Below are 22,739 nucleotides of genomic sequence, written 5' to 3'. Positions count from 1 at the left end.
CAACATATCATCTGTGAAACTCACTCAGCAGGTCTATTTTATCTATTCATTTTGTTTTTATTTCTTACTTATTCTAATCTAAAATATAATCATCACCTGAATTGGGGTCAAAATACGATACAGTTTAAATTAATGCGGCCATTCATCCAGCCCCTCTTATCCTGATGCCCCTGCAGAGAGGTTTCCCTCCACCCCATGTTTTTTCTCACTATCTATTTGGTGCCAGACAAGGATGAAGAATTCAGCCACCAAATAAATCTGCCTGTCATCAGTCTGTCATTTGCCTCAGCTGTCCTGTTGTTTATTAGGTGAGTGGCTTACCGCCCCCAGAGCTGACGTGGCTGCTCAATGGCCAACCGGTGCTACCAGACGCCTCGCACAAGATGTTGGTCAGGGAGACTGGAGTCCACTCTCTGCTCATTGACCCGCTCACTCAACGTGACGCGGGGACCTATACATGCGTTGCTACCAACAAAACCGGACAGAATTCCTTTAGTCTGGAGCTCACTGTAGTAGGTAAGGTTTGTTTCTGGGACCCCAAGAATAACTCCCTTTAAAGTTATTGCCCAAATAGGCACAGCTTCTGACAGAATTCTTTAGTCATTTGCCCCACCAAGTTTCATCTCAGTTTCTCCTTCACTGTAGTAAAGGCCATATTTCTTACATTGTTTTCAAAGACCTATCAATAAAAACATAATGTAATATCTGGTGCATATATGCATGCAATAAATGGGAGCCATTGTAATAGTTAATTAATCACTTAATTGGTATATTGACTACACTAACTTCAAGTCACTTGCCCTACAGTTCATCACAGCTGGAACACACCAGGATCTTGCCCCTACCCCAAGCTCCGATGCTTTTGCTTCACTGATCCTTCTACCTGGAATGCCCTTCTTTGCCCTCCTTCTCTAAGGCTTAATTCAAATGTCACCACCAAGGCACATCCTCCTCTGTTTCATAGCACTTAGGAAAGGAGAGACTCCCCAGAGCACTTGCAGCCTTCCATGTAACTATTATCTCCTTTGTCTTCCTGAAGAGACTGAAAGCTTCTAAAGTCAGACATTCTGACTTTTTCTGTGTATCTCCAGTGTCTGACTCAGTGCCTGGAACATGCATGGTGCTCAACAAACGTTGAGTTGATAACTAAACAAATGAACCTCTACTTTATAAGACGACATGAACAAAACACTGTAATGGCTACAAAAAAGGACAAGTCATTATCACTTGGTTGATACCCGCCCTCGGGCCAGGAGTCCAGCCAGAATTAGATTTCAGAATATATGAATTCTAGTGCTGAGCTTTCTCCCATGTGTGGCCCTTACCGGAAACCAGGGGGGCTTTGGCATGCTATCCTCTCTATAGGCTGGTGGCTGCTCGCCCCATATATCTTTTTCTTTTTCTCACTCTTAATTTTCTCATACCCAACAGAGTAGGAAAAGCTCATCCTGCAAGGATATATTGATTGCAAGCTTTTACTTTTCCCCCCAATATTTTGCAAATATTGATTCTGGAATCCTGAAATATGAGGTATCTTTGCCTTATCTGGTTCTGGCCCTCCCCCCAAAAAGTCTTCCTTAGGAAGCATAATTTGGGGGGGTTGTTTTTTTTAAGTCGTGTACTTCTGGGGTACCTGGCTGGCCCAGAGGACAGTGTGACTCTTGATCTCAGGGTCATGAGTTCGAGCCCCACATCGGGTGTAGAGATTACTTGAATAAATAAAACTAAAAAAAAAAAAGTAATGTACTTCTTTTCTGTAGTTATAAACTTCTTTGAAATAAAAGTTGAGGGAAGGGCACCTGGGTGGCTCAGTTGGTTAAGCGACTGCCTTCAGCTCAGATCATGATCCCGGAGTCCTGGGATCGAGTCCTGCATCGGGCTCCCTGCTTGGCACGGAGTCTGCTTCTCCCTCTGACCCTACCCACTCTTATGCTCTCTCTGTCACTCTCTTTCTCTCAAATAAATAAATTAATTAAATTAAATAAAAATCTTTAAAAAATAAAATAAGTTGAGGGAAAATGAATATACCTTCTACAAAATCAACTCCTCTAGAAAAGAAAAAGGGTAGGTTCAGTACATAAAATCTGTTGTTTCTCAAAATTTACTGCTGGGAATAAAAGAGACTCTTTTAAGGAGTGAGTTATTCCACACCCACCATTCGAGTCCCCCAGTATGCGACCCAGATCCTGGAGTGTTGTCTCTCACACAATACGCAAAGAGGTTCCCTCATTCCTTTTTTTCATCACTTCCGGAGCTTTTATCAAAGCAATGATCTTCCCTTAGAGGTGTGAGAAGTGCTCTGAAGAGGAGGTGAGGTGGGTGGGCACCCACTCTGCTAAATTCCAGAACTGTAATGAGTTGGAAGCATGAACCCCAAGGCGCTTACAATTCAAACAAGAACGGCCCTTCTCCCATTCAGCCAAAGAGGTGAAGAAAGCCCCTGTGATTCTGGAGAAACTGCAGAACAGCGGAGTTCCCGAAGGCCACCCAGTGAGGCTGGAGTGCCGGGTGATAGGCATGCCGCCGCCCGTGTTCTACTGGAAGAAGGACAACGAGACCATCCCTTCCACCCGAGAGAGGATCAGGTACGGTCCGCTCCCATGTCCGCTCCCATGTTCAAAGGGACTTCCAAGCTCAGTGGGACTTGCTGGGCACCCAAATAAGTCTGTCGTCTTTTGAATCTGGCTTCTTTCACTCAGCATGGTGCATTTGAGTGTCATCCATGTTATTGTGCGTATCAAGAATTTATTCCTTTTGCTCCTGAAGGGCAATCCATGGTATGGATGTCCCACAGTTTTAAAATGTTAATTTTTTTCAGGATTAATTAGCAGGGTTTTTTTTTTATTTTAAACTCAGTTTTGTTAACACACAGTATTATATTAGTTTCAGGTGTACAATATAGTGATTCGAAAATTCTATACATTACTCAGTGCTCATTACTGTTACGTGTACTCTTAACCCCCTTCACCTGTTTCACCCATCGCCCCCCCTCCCCCACCAACCTCCTCCTGGTAACCATCAATTTGTTCTCTATGGTTAAGAGTCTGTTTTGGGGGTTGTCTCTTTTTTTCCTTTGTTAGTTTTTTCTTAAATTCTACATATGAGTGAAATCATATGATATTTGTCTTTTTCTGACTGACTTACTTCATTTAGCATTATACTTTCTAGATCCATCGGTATTGTTGCAAATGGTAAGATTTCATTCTTTTTATGGCTGAGTAATATTCCTCTGTGTGTGTACACACACATGCACATATATATCTTCTTTATCCATTCATCTGTCGATGGACACTTGGGTTGCTTCCATGTCTTGGCTAGTATAAATAATGCTGCAATAAACATGAGGGTGCATATATCTTTTCAGATTAGTATTTTTGTTTTCTTTGCATAAAAACCCAGTAGTGGAATTAACTGGATCATATGGTGACTCTATTTTTAATTTTTTAAGGAGCATCCATACTGTTTTCCACAGTGGCCACACTAGTTTGCATTCCCACCAAGAGTGCATGAGGGCTCCTTTTTCTTGCCAACACTTGTTGTTTCTTGTGTTGATTTTAACCATTCTGACAGGTGTGAGGTGATATCTCATTGTGGTTTTGCTTTGCATTTCCCTGATGATGAGGGATGCTGAGCATCTTTTCATATGTCTGTTGCCATCTGTATGTCTTCTTTGAGAAATGTCTGCTCATGTCTTCTGTTCATTTTTAAATTGAATTATTTGGTTTTTGTGTGTTGAGTTATATTAAGTTCTTTATATATTTTGGATACTAACCTTTTATCCAATATGTCATATTCAAATACCTTCTCCCATTCAGTAGGTTGTCTTTTAGTTTTGTTGATTATTTCCTGTGTTGTACAGAAACTTTTTTTTAAAGATTTTATTTATTCATTTCAGACACAGAGATACAGAGAGAGAAAGCATGAGCAGGGGGAGAGGCAGAGGGAGAGGGAGAAGCAGGCCCCCCCCGAACCAGGAGCCCGATGTGGGGCTCAATCCCAGGACCCTGTGACAATGACCTGAGCCGAAGGCAGACGCTTAACCATCTGAGCCACCCAGGCGCCCTGTGCAGAAACTTTTTATTTTGATGTAGTCTTAATAGTTTATTTTTGCTTTTGTTTCCCTTGCCTCAGGAGATATATCTAGAAAAATGTTGCTACAGCTGAAGTCAAAGAAGTTACTGTCTGCTCTCTTCTAGGATTTTTATGGTTTCAGGTCTCACTTTTAGGTCCTTAATCCATTTTGAGTTTATTTTCCTGTATGGTGTAAGAAAGTGGTCCAGTTTCATTCTTTTGCATGTCCAGTTTTCCTAAGACCATTTGTTGAAGAGACTGTCTTTTCCCCATTGCATATTCTTGCCTCCTGTGTGAAAGATTAATTACCATACAGTTGTGGGTTTATTTCTGGGCTCTCTATTCTGTTCCATTGATCTATTGGTCTATTTTTGTGCCAGCATCATACTGTTTTGATTACAACAGCTTTGTAGTATAACTTTTAATCTGGGATTGTGATACCTCCAGTTTTGCTTTTCTTTTTTTTTTTAAGATTTTATTTATTTATTTGACAGAGCGAGAGAGGGAACACAAGCAGGGGGAGTGGGAGAGAAGCAGGCTTCCCGCTGAGCAGGGAGTCCGATATGGGGCTCGATCCCAGAACCCTGGGACCATGACCTGAACCAAAGGCAGATTAACGACTGAGCCACCCAAGGGCACCTTGCCTTTCTTTTCAAGATTGCTTCAGCTATTTGGGGTCTTTTGTGGTTCCATACAAATTTTAAGATCATTTATTCTAGTTCAGTGAAAAATGCTATTGGTATTTTGATAGGGATTGCATTAAATCTGTAGATTGCTTTGGGTAGTATGGACATTTTAACAATATTGGTTCTTCTAACCCATGAGCATGGAATATTTTTCCATTTGTTTGTGTCATCTTCAATTTCTTTCATCATTGTTTTATCAATTTCTTTCATCAGTGTATTACAGTTTTCAGAGTACAGATCTTTCATCTCCTTGATTAAGTTTATTCCTAGGTATTTTATTATTTTTGGCGCAACTGTAAATCAGATTGTTTTCTTAATTTCTCTTTCTGCTGCTTCATTACTAGTATATAGAAATGCAATGAGGGGGGGCGTGCCTAGCTGGCTCAGTCAGTGGAGCATGCAAATTTTGGTCTTGGGGTTGTGAGTTCAAGACCCACATTGGGCATAGAACTGACTTTAAAAACTGTTAAAAAAAGAAAGAAAGAAAGAAAGAAAAGAAAAGAAAAGAAAGAAAGAAATGCAACAGATTTCTGTATATTGATTTTGAATCCTGCAACCTAACCAACTTCATTTATCAGTTCCAGTAGTCTCTAGGGTTTTCTATATATAGTATCATGTCATCTGCAAATAGTGAAAATTTTACTTCTTCCTTCCTTACCAATCTGGATGCCTTTTATTCCTTTTTCTTGTCTGATTGCTGTGGCTAGGACTTCCAGTACTATGCTGAATAAAAGTGGTGAGAGTAGACATCTTTGTCCTATTCCTAACCTTAGGGGAAAAGCTTTCAGTTTTACACCATTGAGTATGATGTCTGCTGTGGGTTTTTCACATAAGGCCTTTATTATGTTGAGGTATAGTCTCTCTAAACCTACTTTGTTAAGAGTTTTTATCATGAATGAATGTTTACTTTGTAAAATGCTTTTTCTGCATCTATTGAAATGATAATATGGTTTTTGTCCTTTCTCTTGTTTATGTGATATATCACATTGATTGGTTTATGAATATTGAACTACCTTTGCAACCCAGGAATAAATCCCACTTGATCATGGTGAATTTTTTTAATGTATTGTTGGATTCAGCTTGTTAATATTTTGTTGAGGATTTTTGCATCTGTGTTCATTAGAGATATTGGCCTGCAGTTTTCTCTCTTTCTTTCTTTCTTTCTCTTGTAATGTTTTTATCTGGTTTTGGTATCAGGGTAATGCTGACCTCATAGAATGAATTTGGAAGCCTTCCTTCCTTTTCTATTTTTTAGAATAGTTTGAGAAAAATAGGTATTACCTCTTCTTTAAATGTTTGGTAGAATTCACCTGTGAAGCCATTTGGTCCTGGACTTTTGTTTGTTGGGAGTTTTTTGATTACTGATTCAATTTCATTGCTGGCAATCGGTCTGTTCAAATTTTCCATTTCTTCCTGATTCAGTATTGGGAGGTTATATGTTTCTAGGAATTTATCCATTTCTTCTAAGTTGTCCAATGTTGGCATGTAATTTTTTATAATATTCCCTTATAATCCTTTGTATTTCTGTGGTGTTGGTTGTTATTTCTCCTCTTTCATTTCTGATTTTGTTAAAACTTTAATTTTTAAATTTAAAAATGTATCAGCTGGGCGCCTGGGTGGCTCAGTCGTTAAGCGTCTGCCTTTGGCTCAGGTCATGATCCCAAGATCCTGGGATCGAGTCCCACATCGGGCTCCCTGTTCGGCGGGAAGCCTGCTTCTCCCTCCCCCACTCCCCCTGCTTATGTTCCCTCTCTCGCTGTGTCTCTCTCTGTCAAATAAATAAATAAAATCTTTAAAAAAAATTAAAAATAAAAAAATAAAAATAAAAATATATCAGGAATTTGTGAAGATCCTGCATATTGTCACATATCTTCAGTCATATTAGTACCCAGGAAACCCCTTTGACAGTAAAAAGCTAACATAAAATAAAGCAGAACAAAATATTAAGGCAGTAACTCCTTTTCTATCCATCACGACATGGTTATTTTTAAAGTAACTAAGAGGGGCGCCTGGGTGGCTCAGTCCTTAAGCATCTGCCTTCAGCTCGGGTCATGATCCCATGATCCCATGATCCCATGATCGCGCCCCACAGCGAGCCCCGCATTGAGCTCCCTGCTCAGTGGGAAGCCTGCTTCTCCCTCTCCCACTCCCCCTGCTTGTGTTCCCTCTCTCGCTCTCTCAGTCAAATAAATAAATAAAATCTTTAAAAAAATAAAAAAAATAAAGTAACTAAGAATCCAGTTTCCAAAAGTGGGTACCTTGCTAGATTTCCTCTCATCAACCTTACCTTTGCCATTTCCGTTGTATGCCACGAGGGGGCAAGCAAACAAAAGCAACTTGTGTACAAAAGTTTCTACTGAGAATTATTTCTTCACAGTAAACTGAATTTGTCCCAGAGGATGTTGTAGCTGTCAAACTTTACAGAATTTTGGCATCTAAGAAGCCTACATATACAGGTCAAGATTTTTCTCTGGTAAAACTTAAAGCAAGCACAGAAAATATTCTTGAGTTAATGCTTCAGGTTAAATTAATATAACATGTTGGGGTGCCTGGCTGGCTCAGTCAGTACGGCATGCCACTCTTGATCTTGGGGTCATGATTTCAAGCCCCATGTTGGGCATAAAGTTTATTTAAAATAATAATAATAATTAACATAACATGTTAAACCCAGCCTGAAGTTCTAGTGTAATTATCCAAGATTGCAATGTGCAGCCAAGGGTGAGAACTAATGATGTGGAGGAAACAGAAGGAATTTTCTCCTGAACTGTATTTAACTAAATGCTGCACATGCCCAATTGGTTACGTTAAGAAATAACCCCTCCATGCTAACTGTACATCAACATGACTCTCATCTTGGTCTACTTTCTTTTAGCTTCCTAGCAAAGTGCTCGTTGAAATGTCCAATCTGGTTTGGAAGAGAGATTTTTCTGGACTTTGGTTGTGACAAGTGGGGGCCCCTCTGGTGGGGAGTACAACTCCAAGAGAGGTGAAGCAGTGGGGAGGGCAAGAACGGGTCTCAGCCTAGGCTGTCAACCCTCATCTGGGCCTCACTGGGTTAACTCCTGCTCTTTTGTGACTGCTTTCCACTGTTCAGTTTGCCTTTGATAATTGCTTTAAGCCGATTCCCCCATCCCTCCCTGTAGAGTCAGGGAGGAGAGGGGATGCACGGCACTGCTGGATTTGCCGTAAGAGTTTCCCTGAGCCCTGAACTGCTCAAGACCTTTTCTGCCCCCAGGTACAATGCAGATGTGTTTTCTTTTTTCTCCAGTATGCACCAGGACACAACAGGGTATGTCTGCCTCCTCATTCAGCCAGCCAAGAAATCCGACGCTGGATGGTACACGTTGTCAGCCAAGAATGAAGCCGGCATCGTGTCGTGCACCGCGAGGTTGGATATATATGGTAGGTGTAATGTCTTCGGCTAAACATCTGTGTGTGATAGATAGCTGAAAACAGTTTTTTAAAGGATAGGTGTAGTGTGTTTCCATAACTGAATTGGTTGGATTATATTTTAGTGCTAAAGCGATGGATTTTAAAAATCACTTCATCCTAGTCACCTCAGGGCTTTTGTACACTTTTGCATTTTACTATGAGCTTAAGCTTCTTCAAAAAAATGTCCTATATGGGTGTCTGGGTGGCTCAGTTGGTTGAGCGACTGCCTTCGGCTCAGGTCATGATCCTGGAGTCCCGGGATCGAGTCCCATATCGGGCTCCCTGCTCAGCAGGGAGTCTGCTTCTCCCTCTGACCCTCCTCCCTCTCATGCTCTCTGTCTCTCATTCTCTCTCTCGCAAATAAATAAAATCTTAAAAAAAAAAAATGTCCTATAATGTTAGGAATTACAGCTCTTTCAGAGTTTAACTGTGTTTATGCTTCTGATCATCCAACATCTCATGCTGTCTCCTTAATACCATGGGCCACCCACTGGAATTCCCTCCTCACTGCCTGTCATTCCCCCCAGACATACCTCCACCCAGCAGAATTTTCCTGCCCCCATTCATCTGTTAATTCATTTCACAAATATTTATTGTGCCAATCCAACAACCAGACTAATAATAGAGAGCTGTCCTAATATCAAATGATGTTTGTATAATGACTTGTAATTTACAAAATGGTACCCTTAGACCCCCCCAAACAATTATTGTAATTGTTGTCGCCCTCATCTAAATGCTGAAGAAACTGAGACGCAGGGAGGTTAAGTATCTATAGCCAGGATGCAAATAGGTTTTTGTATCATTCCTTTGAGCCGTATTTCTAATTTTCAAAAGAATTTAACAAGTTAGGGGTGCCTGGGTGGCTCAGTCATTAAACGTCTGCCTTCGGCTCAGGTCATGATCAGGTCAGGACCCTGGGATCGAGCCCTGCGTCGGGCTCCTGGTTCTGCAGGGAAGCCTGCTTCTCCCTCTCCCACTCCCCCTGCTTGTGTTCCCTCTCTCGCTGTCTCCCTCTCTGTCAAATAAATAAATAAATAAAATCTTAAAAAAAAAGAATTTAACAAGTCAATCTTTATTAATGTAATGTAATGTATCCTGCTCCTCTCCTCTATACTTTTTACATTAACTGGTATTTTTGGAGATATATTCCTTAATCCAAAAGGGTGATTCTTTTTTTTTCCTCTTCTTTAAAAAATTTTTTAAAAAATAATTTAATAATTAATAAATTTCTTACTCATTACTGGTTCAACATGATTAACCAGAATAACAACTAAGAGTCACTGTGTCTAGAACCTGAGGTCCCTGCTATTCATAGGTGCATACTAGATACACCCTTAGGTATACCATACAGGAGGGCCCTTGGCCTTCCATTTTTCCCTAGGTCTAATATTTGGAGGAAATACATAGGTTTCTGATTATTTTCCTTTATCCTTGGACTTGAAAAGAAATTCAACTGTGAGGGACGCTGACTCTAATGTACTTTTCCCTGGTGAGGGAGTGGGGAGAGAGAGGCCATCGATATATTTAACCTAGTCTAAGTCCCCTGTTCATTTCATCCACTTTCCCATGTCAGAGGGAAATAGTTCTCCAGCTAAGAAACTCAGTACCAACAAGCCCTGAAACTGGTAAGTCTTGTCCCAATCCTGCTCTCCACTTCCCAGTTCAGTTTTCCGGGCTCACCTCTCCCAGGCTCCTGTCTTGATTGAGCAGCACCAACAATAGGGGGTGCTGTTTCCTCGACTGGGACTGGGAGTGGAGGAGGGAATGGAGGACTTGGGCTAAAATCAATCCCCCACCCCCTCACCACCACCACCACTACCATTTCCTGCCTGTCCAAGGAACCGGGACAGCAGATGGGCTCCCCTCTCTCATCCAAAGTAGGGCTTCTGATAGAAGCAATTACAGTAGTCTGGTTAAGGGGTCTGGAGCAGAGACTTGACTATTCAGTGGCCTCACTGAGTGCCTGCTCTTTAGTGGAATCACTATAAGTTTTGTCCTCACTTTTGTAGCTTTCAAAATTTGATTTTATCAATCCATTCAGAGGTATTTAGACTCTAAAAAAACTGATTCAAAATAATGAAATCAACAAAGGTCCAGTTTGTAAATAAGAATGCTAAATAGGTCCATAGCTTTCTAGGATCCAGAGCATCCATGTTCCCCAACTGGTGCTCCCCCTTTTCCACGCCAAATCCCTAGAAACCTAATCAGAAGACTGCTTGGTAATTTCTGAATCAGACACAACAGCAAGACAAAGCAGTTTGGATGGATATTTCATTCAGGCATGTTCAAGTCTAAGGATCATCTCTGCTAAAAACAAAGTCTCCTTTAGACAGTGCTTGCTGAACATGAAAATTCTAATACATTCTCTTTTGTCCCTGAACCATGGTTGATTGCACATAAGTTATGTTTCAGTATTCTTGCTACAACGCATTAGAACCTGATTAGGGTGGTGGGTAGGTAGTGGCTGATTAGTGATTAGGGTGTGAAATAGGTACTTCTGGACCCATCTTTTGGCTTCCATTACCTCAGGTTTCTTGTCTCTACCTTCTGAGGTATACCTGCCCTTGAGAGCCTGCAGCTCTTTCTACACTGCCACTGGGAGACTCCATGCTAGGTCAGTGAGAGGGAACATAAGAGGAGATATTTTGACAAATCACCCTATACAGCTACTCTTTTTTTTATTTTAAGATTTTTTATTTATTTGAGAGTGAGCGAGAGAGAGAGCACAACAGGGGGAAGCAGCGGGCAGAGGGAGAAGCAGACTCCCCGCCGAGCAGGGAGCCCGATGCGGGACTCGATCCCAGGACCCTGGGATCATGACCTGAGCCGAAGGCAGATGCTTAACCGACTGAGCCACCCAGGCATCCCACTACAGCTACTCTTATAGTCCCAGATCGTGGGTTTTGGAATTAGGAGCATAAGAGCTCGCCAGCCCAGTTTGCCTATTCCTGGCAGGAGAGGAGAGATTTCATTGTTCTTTTGCAAATGACGCATTTCAGACCCAGATATATTTCACAGAAAGGGTTTGAATGAGGACAGAATATACCCCTGCCTTGTACCCACTTGACTGCATTCCTTTGATTGTAACATGTTATTTGGTCCATTTTCCAGCTCAGTGGCACCAGCAGATCCCACCGCCCATGTCCATCCGGCCCAGTGGCAGTCGCTACGGATCTCTCACCAGTAAAGGACTTGACATTTTCTCTGCCTTTTCCTCCATGGAAAGCACAATGGTGTATTCATGCTCTTCTCGGAGTGTAGTGGAGAGTGATGAACTTTAGGAATGTCTGGGTGCCTGCTGCGTAAGGGGGCAGACTGTGGAGGGGAAGGAGGACAAGCCAGACATAGTGGTTTCCAAGCAACTGGATTTGAGTAAGTTCCCATGCTGCTGGACCCGTGGCAAGAAGTGCTTTGAATAAGTCAGCTGGGGACTCTTGCAGTCTCAGCTGGGGGAAAGATGTAGGGCTGTGCCTTTTAAAGATTCCAACAAAAATGTGAGAAGACGATACAGATGAACTAAAGATGTCATGAAGTCATCCACTGCTTTGGGAAAAAGCTAGCATGATCCCTGCCCCCTGCTATGTTAGGGATATTTAGGCCCTACTAGGAGCAATGAGTGGCCATACGCTTGGGCTGAAAGGAGGTAGACAGTAGTGACCTTAGGTATCACCAACTCACCAAACAATGCAAAGGAAAAAGGTGGGCGGTCTCCATCACCTTTCATCAATTACATCCATAGCAGTAGTTTTGATGGATTCATTTAATCAGCTTCTACTTAAGCTTAAGAGATCGTGCCATACAACTCACAGATGTGGAGAAGCACTTTTGATTTACTTATCCTGAGTGTACTGAGCCACATTATAAGGTGCCAAAATGTGCTTGAGATACAAAAAATTCACTGAAACACTCAATATTGCACAGTGCACTAGTTCTATAGCCAAACAAGGCCCCATTAACCTGTTTGCACCATTTTCTTTTGGATATCATGGTGAGTGGTTTTTCTTTCTGACTTTATACATCCCGAAATTCTAGAACTAAAAGGTTGTTAGTAAACCAACCAAAAAGAAATCTTCTGTGGGGTCGCTTTTAAAACTACTAGCTTCAATTGCCACTTGCAAAATATGCAAGAGTCGTCATCATCTGCCCCTCCCCACTCCCCAAAAGTCTGGAAGTGTATGAGGCAGTGAGGGAGGAAGAGATGCAAACAAAGAGAGGAAGTGATGGGCGAGTGTTGTTTTCACTTGCCCTAGAAGAGCAGTGGGTGTGGAAGGAGACGTCTTGTTTTTCAGATAATTAATTTGCATTTTCTATATAGAAAACATCATGCTAACCAGGAAAGTAGGAGGAAAGGGGAATGTGCATCTTTGTTCTAACCCACCTATTCAAAAGCCTCTTAACTTAAGCAATTTTTAGACATAAGTTGACTGCGATTATCCCCAGCGCCTAGAAGAGTGCTTAGCACCGCATAGACATTCAATAGATATTTGTTGGATGAATGAATCTTACATTAGATAGGGAAATCTGCAATTCACACAGCACTCCAAAAATTGCCTTGGGAATGGTCATCACAGCACAGCTTGCTCCAGACTCACCTGTGAAATGAATTGGAGGTGTCTGTTACCAATTCCCTGTGCGCAGGTGTCTGGTGTTCTCTGAGCCAGGCACCCTCAACTGGCATCTTACTCCAGTGAACAAATAGTTGTTGTTTAGAAAGGCTTGAAATTTTCTTCACTTCAAGGCAAGGATTTCCAGTACAAAAATAAATTCATTCACTCAAAAAAAAAATCATTTGTGTGTCTACTCTGTATAAGATGCTATGCTAGAGACTTATGAATAAGACACAGTCCCTGACCTCAGGGAGCTTACAATCTAGTAGGGGAGGTAAGATGTAAGGCATAAAGAGTGCTGCTTTTGGGGTGGGGGGAATCTATTCTTTATCAAATAGAAGTTTCTCGTACTTTTCATCCTATGTTTTTATGACTCCAAAATCATCTTAATATTTTCAATCTTTATTTCTCAATGAAACAAAATGCCGTAGGTTACATCATTAAGAAATGAAGGTTTCAGTCAGTTATGCAGTGAAATTATTTGATTTGGTTTCCTTTTTTCATGTATTCAGGAACAATACCAAAAATACAGGCAACTGTAATGAAATAGTGTATGTTTCATGCACAATGCGTCCTCTAAAATGTTCTGTTGCCATGGTGGCTTCTATTACGAAATCTCTTCTAGCCGAAGAGAATTTTCTAACTCCAGGATTGTGCCTTCTTGGTCGTTCACCTGACCTACCCATCACATCTATTTCTGTAAACCCTAAATAGTCCTCCCATGGAAGGATATTTTTCACCTCTATATGTCTTAGCTTTCTGGATACTTGTTAATCTGTTGCCTTCTAGTGTTCACCGGAGAATTAGGATAAATATTATATTTGACCACTGGATGGCGCTGTCTCACCTAAAATATAAGAAACCTAAAAATCCCTGAAATTGGAGATACTGGATTATGTCAATGCAGGCTTTCTGAACCTCAGCATCGTTGGCATTTTGGGGTGGATAATTCTTCATTGCAGGGGACTGTCCTGTGCAGTGTAGGATGTTTGGTAGCATCACTGGCCTCTAACTAGATGCCGGTACTATTAGTGGCCCATCCCCAGGTTGTGGCCACCCAAAATGTCTCCAGTCATATGCTTCCTAGGAGGCAGAATCCTCCTGTTGAACGAATCAGTGCCCTGCTTTAAGAATTCCATTAGAAATCAATTATAATGAGGGATACTTATATAAGAAATTTTGGTTCTGCTGGATATGTTTGGACTCAACATGTCCAAAATCAGATTCATCATCTTCCCTTTCATAAACCATTCTTCAGCCTCACTTAATGATTTCTATTAATGGCACCATCACATTCCTAGCAATCCAAATAAAAAGCATCCAAGTCATTTTTTGCTTCCTCTAGCCAATCAATCAACAGATCCCATTAATTTTATTATTTCTTTTACATTCAGCCCTTCCTTTCCATCCCCCTGCAGTTCTCCAGTTCAGACTTGCATTACTTTATTAATTCCCCTCAATATTTCTGACTTCAACCATAATAAAGGCCTTCTAAGTGGCCTTTCTGCCTCTGTTCCTGCCATTTCTCCCACCCAAATCCAGCCCAGATCTCAGTGCCATCTCTTTCTTCCTGAAGTACTGCTCCATGTCTACTATTCCCCAATTTCAAACCCCCAGTGGCTCCCCGGAGCCAAATCAGGTACCCACTCTTCTGCTCTGTGGTAGTCAAGGCTCACTCCAATGTGATGCCAAAGTTTTCAACCCATTCCTCAGAAAACACACCCAATACGGCAACAGACCTAACACAGGCCCCTGGTTCCAGCTACATGCTTTTCTGCTGCCTCTGCTTGGAAGGCTCTCTCCCCAGCCTCCACCTATGGCAATCTTATCTGTTCCTTAAAGCCCATCTGAAATGCCTCTGCCTCTGCGAACTATTTTCTGATCCCCCAGACCCCACCCAAACACAATTCTACTTTCTTTGAAAACTTACGGCAAGTTTCTTGAATCTGGAAGAAAAAAGATGACCTTGTATAGTATTTTATATAAAACATAGGCTCTGTGCACCTGCCTGTCCCCTCCCCCTGCACTAGCCAGTCTTGCCCACACTAGGTTTTAGCTGCTGTTGGTATGGGCTGTGTCAAAAGTTCGTCACGTACCTTATACAGAGCAGGCATTCAGTAAGTAGTCACTGACCTAAACTGAACTTTACATGTCTATGTAAATCGGTATGTTTCTATATAAAGTGAATTGAGTCTAGAGCAGTAGTTCTTAACCTGGGCTGCATATCAGAATCTCCTAAAGAGCTTTTAAAAATCTTGACACCCAGGCCACAACCCCAAATCAGTTAAGTCATAAGCTCCGGAATTGTGGCATAAGCATCAGTATTTTTTAAAGCTTCCCGAGTGATTCCAAAGAGCAGCTGAGATTAAGAAGAATAATTTCAGAACTTACCCATAAAGGTCCAAAGGGATGCAGATGGCATAAAGCTGTAGTTTTGGCACTTGGTGAAGAATATACTCCCCCCCAACTTGTGGTACATGCAGTGCATGCCTAGAAAGTAGAAATAAACACACACTTTGGCCTTATTGGACCCTACTATTTTGTGCAACACTCATTAGACATGTAGCATTCATGAAGCCCCCAGAGGAAGCTCAAAAACCTGCAAAAATGGACCAGGGAAAGAGGGGGAGTTGATGCAATTTGTCTGACCCTTTGTTTCTAAAAGCCATACAGGTCCCATAAGCACTCTTCTCTCCAAACAACTTGAAGGGCTTTTCATAATTTGATTAGTCATGAAAATGGGGATCAAAGGGGAAAATGGAGAAAGGAAATGCACCATTTAAATGAAATAGCCTTTTTGAAACATCGCACCCTTCGCTAAAGGAAGGTTTTAATCAGAATTGCCAAATAGTGGAACTGGTTTCAATGCATCTTTCTCTTTTTATTCCTAACTTAACTTTTGTAAGCATCCAATGAGAAATCACATAGTTGAGAGACTAGCCGTAGATAGAGCCAGAACTCTGAAGGAAACATACCATGGGGAATAATTCCCAGAGGAGTCAAAAGCTGACTTTTATAGGGACAGATTAACTTGGATAATCCTCAAATGACAAATGGGTTGCTTTCCAGATGTTCACTTATAAATTGGTTGTTTAAAACTCCAAATATATTTCCTTACACATACAACACACAAAGCTAGATTTCCTAAGTGAACTCAGTAAAGCCCATTTAATTGGGTCTACTTGTTGTAATTGTACTTTACTAATTGACTGAGTTACAATATCCATTACACCTGATTGGGTTATGGTCCCAAGAACAGGATCCAGGCAAAGCAGCCAATAAGAGGAAAAGAGAGACTACTTCCTCCTTTTTTGTATCTATGATGTGTCAAAGCTAAAGCGTGTCTAAGGTCCTTTGCATCTATCCCCCATTCTGTGTTTTCCTCCCCAGATACCTTGCGCTCCATGTTCTATAATCCCCCTCTGTGGTAACCCGTCCCATCTCAGCCTGTCAGCATGCTTCATGCTCCAAAATGACCTAACTCCAGTTCCAGGCATCTGGGCCCGATGGTCAGAAGAAAGCAGTCCAACTGAATGAAGTCTGAATGCCTGAGAGTCTTTTAACTTCACAGAGGGGCTGCATTTTTTTTAAAGCAGTTGCCTTCTTACTCCCATCAACTTCTAATTGACAGAATTGTTGACAAAGTAAAAAAAAAAAAAAATCAGGTTGGGAGGAGAGGTCTAGAAAACTAACTGGGTCAGACATCAAAATTCTTGTTGACCACAGCCTCCTTCTGTCCTCTTCCTCCCCACAAACTCCCAAAGTACCTTCCAAGCTGAGATCCTGGCCTGAGTCTGTTTATATCTGGGCTGTTTATGAATGGGTTGTAAACTCAAAGGCAAAGTTCCTAATAATGACCTTTATTCAAGGTCCCTTCCAGGGTCCTTGGGTAACCTGGCCTCAAAGCATTTCTGCTGATGGTTGAGTAGAAAATCAATGTGCTTTACCAGTAAGATGAACAGTTACTTAGATTACAATAAGCTTGTTGAAGTCCTTTTCATCACTAATTGCCTTTTCTTGTTTTATGTGGATCAATATTTCAGAAAGTTAATTACTGAAACACTGCTTGAAGAATGCCAAGCATCTTCAACTTTGACAATGCAGTGGTCATCAGTATGCTAAAAATAGTTGCTAATACCATGTTTTTAAAAATCTTTGTAGTGCAAAAAAACGCATATTTTTTGAAAATATGTTTGCCTCTTATTTCTAATTATACTAGTTAGCATACTTGGTATTAAAGAATGATAAACAGGCTGCCTTTTGTTAATCTGTAAATAATGGCCACCTCAAACTCCAAAAAGCAATAGCCTTGAAATTGCAAGAAATAGAGAAAGAACACACTTTTCAATCCTCTGAGAATTGTGCCAAAAATGCTGAAAGCATAAAGAGAATGGCTGTACTGTAGAGGCATATAAATACTAATTTACTAGAAGATTTTAACATATGAGTGAATAGAAAATGTTTCCCTAGGAATAGAAATTAAAAGATTTCAACACTATTTGACAATAAATATTTCAAGGCTGAAATAAATGTATATTTTTCTTTAAAATGAAGAAAACAGTTCTAGTTTCCAGGTTTAAACTTTTTGATGAAGATCCAACCAATTTTTTAATGTACAAATATATTTGACACTTGGAAGTGATTTTTAAAAATTATTCTTATTCAAATTGTATAAATTACAACATGAATTATAATCTGGTTAAATATCAACAGAACAACAGAAAGATAACTAGGTTTTAATCTTCCTAAAATATCCAGCAAATCCAGTAGACTTCTTATAAAATGTTCTTTAACTCTCTAAGATAAAAATTCATTCTGGGGACGCCTGGGTGGCTCAGTCGGTTAAGCGGCTACCTTCAGCTCAGGTCATGATCCAAGGATCCTGGGATCGAGTCCCGCAACGGGTTCCTTGCTCAGCAGGGAGCCTGCTTCTCCCTCTGCTTGCAGCTCCCCCTGCTTGTACTCTCGCTCACTCTCTCTCACCTATGCTCTCTCTCTCTAGCAAATAAATAAATAAAATCTTTAAAAAAAAAATTCATTCTGCCTCCTTACTGAAAACAGAGACACATTTAAAAATGCAACTTAAAGATGGGAAAGATAGGGGTAGAGAGGCTTGACCAGTTTAGATTGGAAATTAATGGAGATACAATAAAGAGGTGTTTTGGGCACCTGGCTGGCTCAGTTGGTGGAGCATGCAACTCTTGATCTCGGGGTTGTGAGTTTGAGCCCCACGTTGGGTATAGAGATTACTTAAAAATAAAGTCTTAAAGAAAAGAAAAAAGCTGTTTTAATACCCGTAAGAAACATAAGTTATTTTCATATAGTATGGTAAGACTGAATTGTACAATGTTCCAAAACTCCAGAGATCCTGATGTTTTTCACAGATTCAGTGAGTTATCTGCAAACTAGCAGATTCTTGTAATTTTCCCGCAATTAGTAGCGCGAGAATTCAGTGAATTATATGCTAGTATTGACTATAGCAGTCACTACCAAAAGATTACTAAATGTACATGTGTACAGAGTATAAATGGTTTTACTGTGTTTAAGGAGAGTTAAAACCCTAAAATAATTCAAATGAAATCATTTGCATGCAACTGCATTGTCTTAATGCACATGTGTAAATTAAATTTTACTTTTTCAGTATTTTTATTTCAGAGACACCTTATCTTCTTTTCTGATTTTCACTTACTTTTCCAATCTTTAGCATTAAGTTTTTTTTTTTTTTAAGATTTTATTTATTTATTTGACAGAGAGAGACACAGCGAGAGGGAACACAAGCAGTGGGAGAGGGAGAAGCAGGCTCCCCATGGAGCAGGGAGCCCGATGCGGGGCTCAATCCCAGGACCTTGGGATCATGACCTGAGCCGAAGGCAGACACTTAACGACTGAGCCACCCAGGCACCCCTTTAGCATTAAGTTTCTTAAACCTACCCTTTCCCTTTGTTACCTTTCTGTTGAGATTTTTAAAATCTGTAAAATACTTAATAGCATTAGGAAAGCTCCTTATTTCTAGGCATTCTTAGGTGAATTCCTAGGAATTCAAGGGGGATTTTAATAATTCAGATGAATTTCAGACACATTCTCTGATTTTTCTATAACTCTGAGGTCTCTTGTTTCTTTATCTGCAAAATAAACAAAATACTTGATTGAAACTTTTCCAGGATGGAGGCTAGGATAAATAAACGTTTATGAAGAATTTACTTTGGAGACCCTAAAAAAAGTAATAGCAGTTTTTTTATTCCAAAGGAAACATTTAAAATATTTTTCTCCGAAGTAAGTAGTTAAATTTGCTTTAAACGTTCATATTTCTTTCCTGCCCCACTACTTTGTTTTTCTTTAGAGGAGTAGTACAAAATGGTGGAATCTTCTTCTAAGATGGTATGCAGTTAAAAGAAGAATCTAGAGAAAAATCCAATGAATTCAAGAAATATTCTATGCGCTTTCTGTGGCAGATTCCAGGAAAATTTATTTTGGCGTAGGTAGAATAGCCTACAGGAATTCTGACTCCTGTGTCCATGATTGAAGCTAGTGGAAATAATGACTCTGCAACCCACGAAGAAAGAGCAAAGGAGTTCCTGTATTCATTTCTGGCTTAAGCAGTTCAGGACAACTTCATTGAACTATTCCAGACCCCAGTGAAAAAACTTTTGTTCCATGCTAGCATGTCAATGGCCTTATGTTGAAATGAATCAACTTTACAATAACAGATAGATATGGACCCACAAAAATGAGCATAGCCTTTGGCCACTGTTTTTGCATTCTTGGCTACATCAAGTCTGAATTTAACCCCAATGATTCATTTCAGCCATGAGGACTGACAAAGGATGTACATATGCCCACAGGCATGGACACACATGCACACAAACACAAACACACACTTTTGCTGAGGCATGGAGCACCCATAGCTAACATAATTCAATCAGAATCAGCACACAAACACACACACACACACTTCAGCTGAGGCATGGAGCACCCATAGCTTAACATAATTCAATCAGAATCAAGAGATGCTTCTTACAAACATGGTATGCGTCCATCTTAGGAAGCTTGAGTCAACTTATTTTCTAAAGTACTTTTTTGGTTATTGAAATCCTAATGGAAAAAACATTATAGCAGCCATTTTAAAATGTGTGAATTATATAAACTCTATGTTTTGCTTCCATTACTAAAAAGCAATTAATGGATCTTGGCTTTTACTCCTGTTCTTCTGCATCATGCATGTTAGATATTCTGTGGAACTGAAAACAAGTGATCACTTAAGCCCAAATGTTTGTGAGCATAAACTGTGTCTTTCTTCAAAAGGTATGTGGTACTGTATTCCCATAGACCAGGCATCTCCATGACATTGTTACTGTTTCCTAGTCGTGCTTTCTTAAGGATTTGTTGGGGGTTGTGTTTTGTTTGGAAACTTTGCAATTAGAAGAAGAAAAATAAGAATTAAGAACCAGTATTTAATGCAACCTGGATATTTTAAAAAGCAATTTAGAGGATGTGATGGACTGTTTCTTTATTCATTAAATAAAATTTTATTTATTCTCAATTAATTGTTGGGTTTGTTTTGCTTTGTATCTTGGTTCCAGACTATATATGTGAGATAGGTAAATTCTTGTTTTCAGTGGTTTTCTTTCAGCTCAGGTATTTTTTGGATACACTGCCAGTTTAAAACAGCGATCTTAAAGACCTATGTTACTTTAATAAAACAATTGTTAGAGCTTGTACCCACTTGTATTCATGACCAGAGAGCGGAATGGGTTATATCCATGTATGAAGACAGTTCATATATTTATGGTTTTATACGCACTTTGAAATTGTTTTCACCCGTAGGTAGCAAAAAGCAGAGAGCAGAGGTGAGCCAAATTCAGTCCAAAAACAGCACTATGCTTTTACTATAAGTTGGCAAAATTTAAGTAACTGAGACTCAATTGTTGAATCCTACAGTTTTATTAACCACAACGCAAATATATTCTATCTGGTTCACATCTAACAGAAATTTTAGATCTTCATTAATATAAAGGACACCTCATTAACTAAGAAACTGGCTGTACTGGATGTTAAAAAAGATAGCCCAATCCTCTTAACATCTGCAAATACCAGAAGCTGGAAGTCAATATAATCACTTTTTTGTAATGAGGTTAATGGTGTTATAGTACATATTGTTCAGTTAAGAGGTTTTTAACACTGACATCCTATTAGAATCACCTGGGGAAATTTTTAAACTATGTCCAAGCCTCATCTTGGAGCAGTTAAATCAATTCTTGAGCTGGGGGCTCCAGACTTGGTATTTTTTTTCAAGACTCCTAACGATCCTAGTGATTCTAATGAGCAGACAGGGTTGAGAACCACTGGCTTGGATGGTCTTTTGCATCTTGATAGCCCTGTTCATTTGTATATGGTTCTTCAAGACTTCTGACCCTGGGGTTTGGGTATTCAGCCTCCAGCTAGCACCTAGGAAGAGCTCAGATATAATAACTAGTCAAACTGAAAACCTGCCCAGAGGAGTCTTCTTTTATCATTTAATGTCCCCTCTTAAGAGTCCTTATGTCATAGGTTACTGGTACTACACTGTTGAAGCATTCAGCTCTGCTTTGTTTAGGACTGCTTATTGATTAGTACATGTGTGTTCTTCTTGGCTGCATACCCAAGGACAAGGGTGGTGTTAAGCAAGCCTGGGTGTGGGTAGGTGCTTGATAATATTTGTTGATTTTTTTAAAGATTTTATTTATTTATTTGAGAGAGAGAACACAAGCAGGGGGAGCAGGAGAAGCAGGCTCCCCGCTGAGCAGGGAGCCCAACGCGGGGCTCGATCCCAGGACCCTGGGATCATGACCTGAGCCGAAGGCAGACGCCCAAATAACTGAGCCACCCAGGCGCCCCTGTTGATTTTTTTAAAAAGGGAACCCAGGTAAAAGAATATTTTTGAATTTCAATATGCCCTGCTGTCAAACTAGAAAGGACACAGATTTTTCAAATGTGGACAGTATAGAGTACTGTAGCAACTCTTAAGTGTTTTGTTATATGTATAATAATACATGAATCTTAACTTCAAAAAGATTTTGCACTTATGCTATCCAAGCTCTTACTCCATAAAACATAATGGATTTCCCAATGTACAGTTTTTGGAGTTTTATCACAGACTGGATTTTTTAAAAAAGATTTTATTTATTTATCTGACAGAGAGAGACACAGCGAGAGAGGGAACACAAGCAGGGGGAGTGGGAGAGGGAGAAGCAGGCTCCCCGCTGAGCAGGGAGCCCGATGTGGAGCTTGATCCCAGGACCCTGAGATCATGACCTGAGCCGAAGGCAGACACTTAACGACTGAGCCACCCAGGCGCCCCTATCAAAGACTGGATTTGATCACTGAAACCCATTTACTTTTCCCTCAAATGTCTTCCAGGAAAAGATAGTACATCAAGTGGGGTGGATAGCTTAGGGATTTGGTAAGAGCTAAATTGCTTCCAGAGATTTTAAAAACACAGAACAGGCAGCTATAGGCAAAATATTTAAAGGACAGATTCCCATTCTTTTTGGAGAATGGGGATGGGGAAGAAGAGACACAGGATTAGGATCCTACCTTTTTAATTAAATTGTTCGATTTCATTATGAAACTACTGTTAATCAAAAAAAATATTTATTGAGAGTTTATTCTATCTATCCCTCTATACTAAAAGCCATAGAGATAAAACGAAAAGCACAGTTCTCTTTTACAAGGTATTTACAGTCTAGAGAGTGGGATATGAACCCTACTGGGAAAAGGACTCATCTTAATACATTTTTGAGAACTGTCCTAATTAATACATTTTTAGTACTGATTTTATTCATTCTCAAACTCTACAAATTTACTGGGATTATTAATGAAGCTTTATGAGTCTAAACAATTAACTATTGTGCCCAAATAGTAAGAAAGGCAGATGCCCAGAGCCTTGCCGTTAGTTCAAGTACAC

The 22,739-nt window shown here is 40.2% G+C and overlaps 1 protein-coding gene across 1 annotated transcript in view; it reads left to right on the top strand.

Annotated features, from left to right (window-relative positions):
- Window positions 1-12,968, top strand: part of MYPN (myopalladin) — a 102,504-nt gene extending 89,536 nt beyond the window's left edge. The window contains exons 17-20 of the mRNA XM_036113868.2: window positions 309-516; window positions 2,420-2,585; window positions 8,026-8,159; window positions 11,301-12,968. Of these exons, the coding sequence (XP_035969761.2) occupies window positions 309-516; window positions 2,420-2,585; window positions 8,026-8,159; window positions 11,301-11,470 (678 nt within the window). The 3' untranslated portion in view covers window positions 11,471-12,968. The remainder of the gene's footprint in view (window positions 1-308; window positions 517-2,419; window positions 2,586-8,025; window positions 8,160-11,300) is intronic.
- Window positions 12,969-22,739: the final 9,771 nt, after the last annotated feature.

The sequence above is a fragment of the Halichoerus grypus genome, chromosome 7 (assembly GCF_964656455.1).
Source record: "Halichoerus grypus chromosome 7, mHalGry1.hap1.1, whole genome shotgun sequence".
In the NCBI taxonomy this organism is placed as follows: domain Eukaryota; kingdom Metazoa; phylum Chordata; class Mammalia; order Carnivora; family Phocidae; genus Halichoerus; species Halichoerus grypus.
The sequence above is the reverse complement of the archived record's forward strand: the minus strand, read 5'-3'. Positions and strand labels throughout refer to the sequence as shown.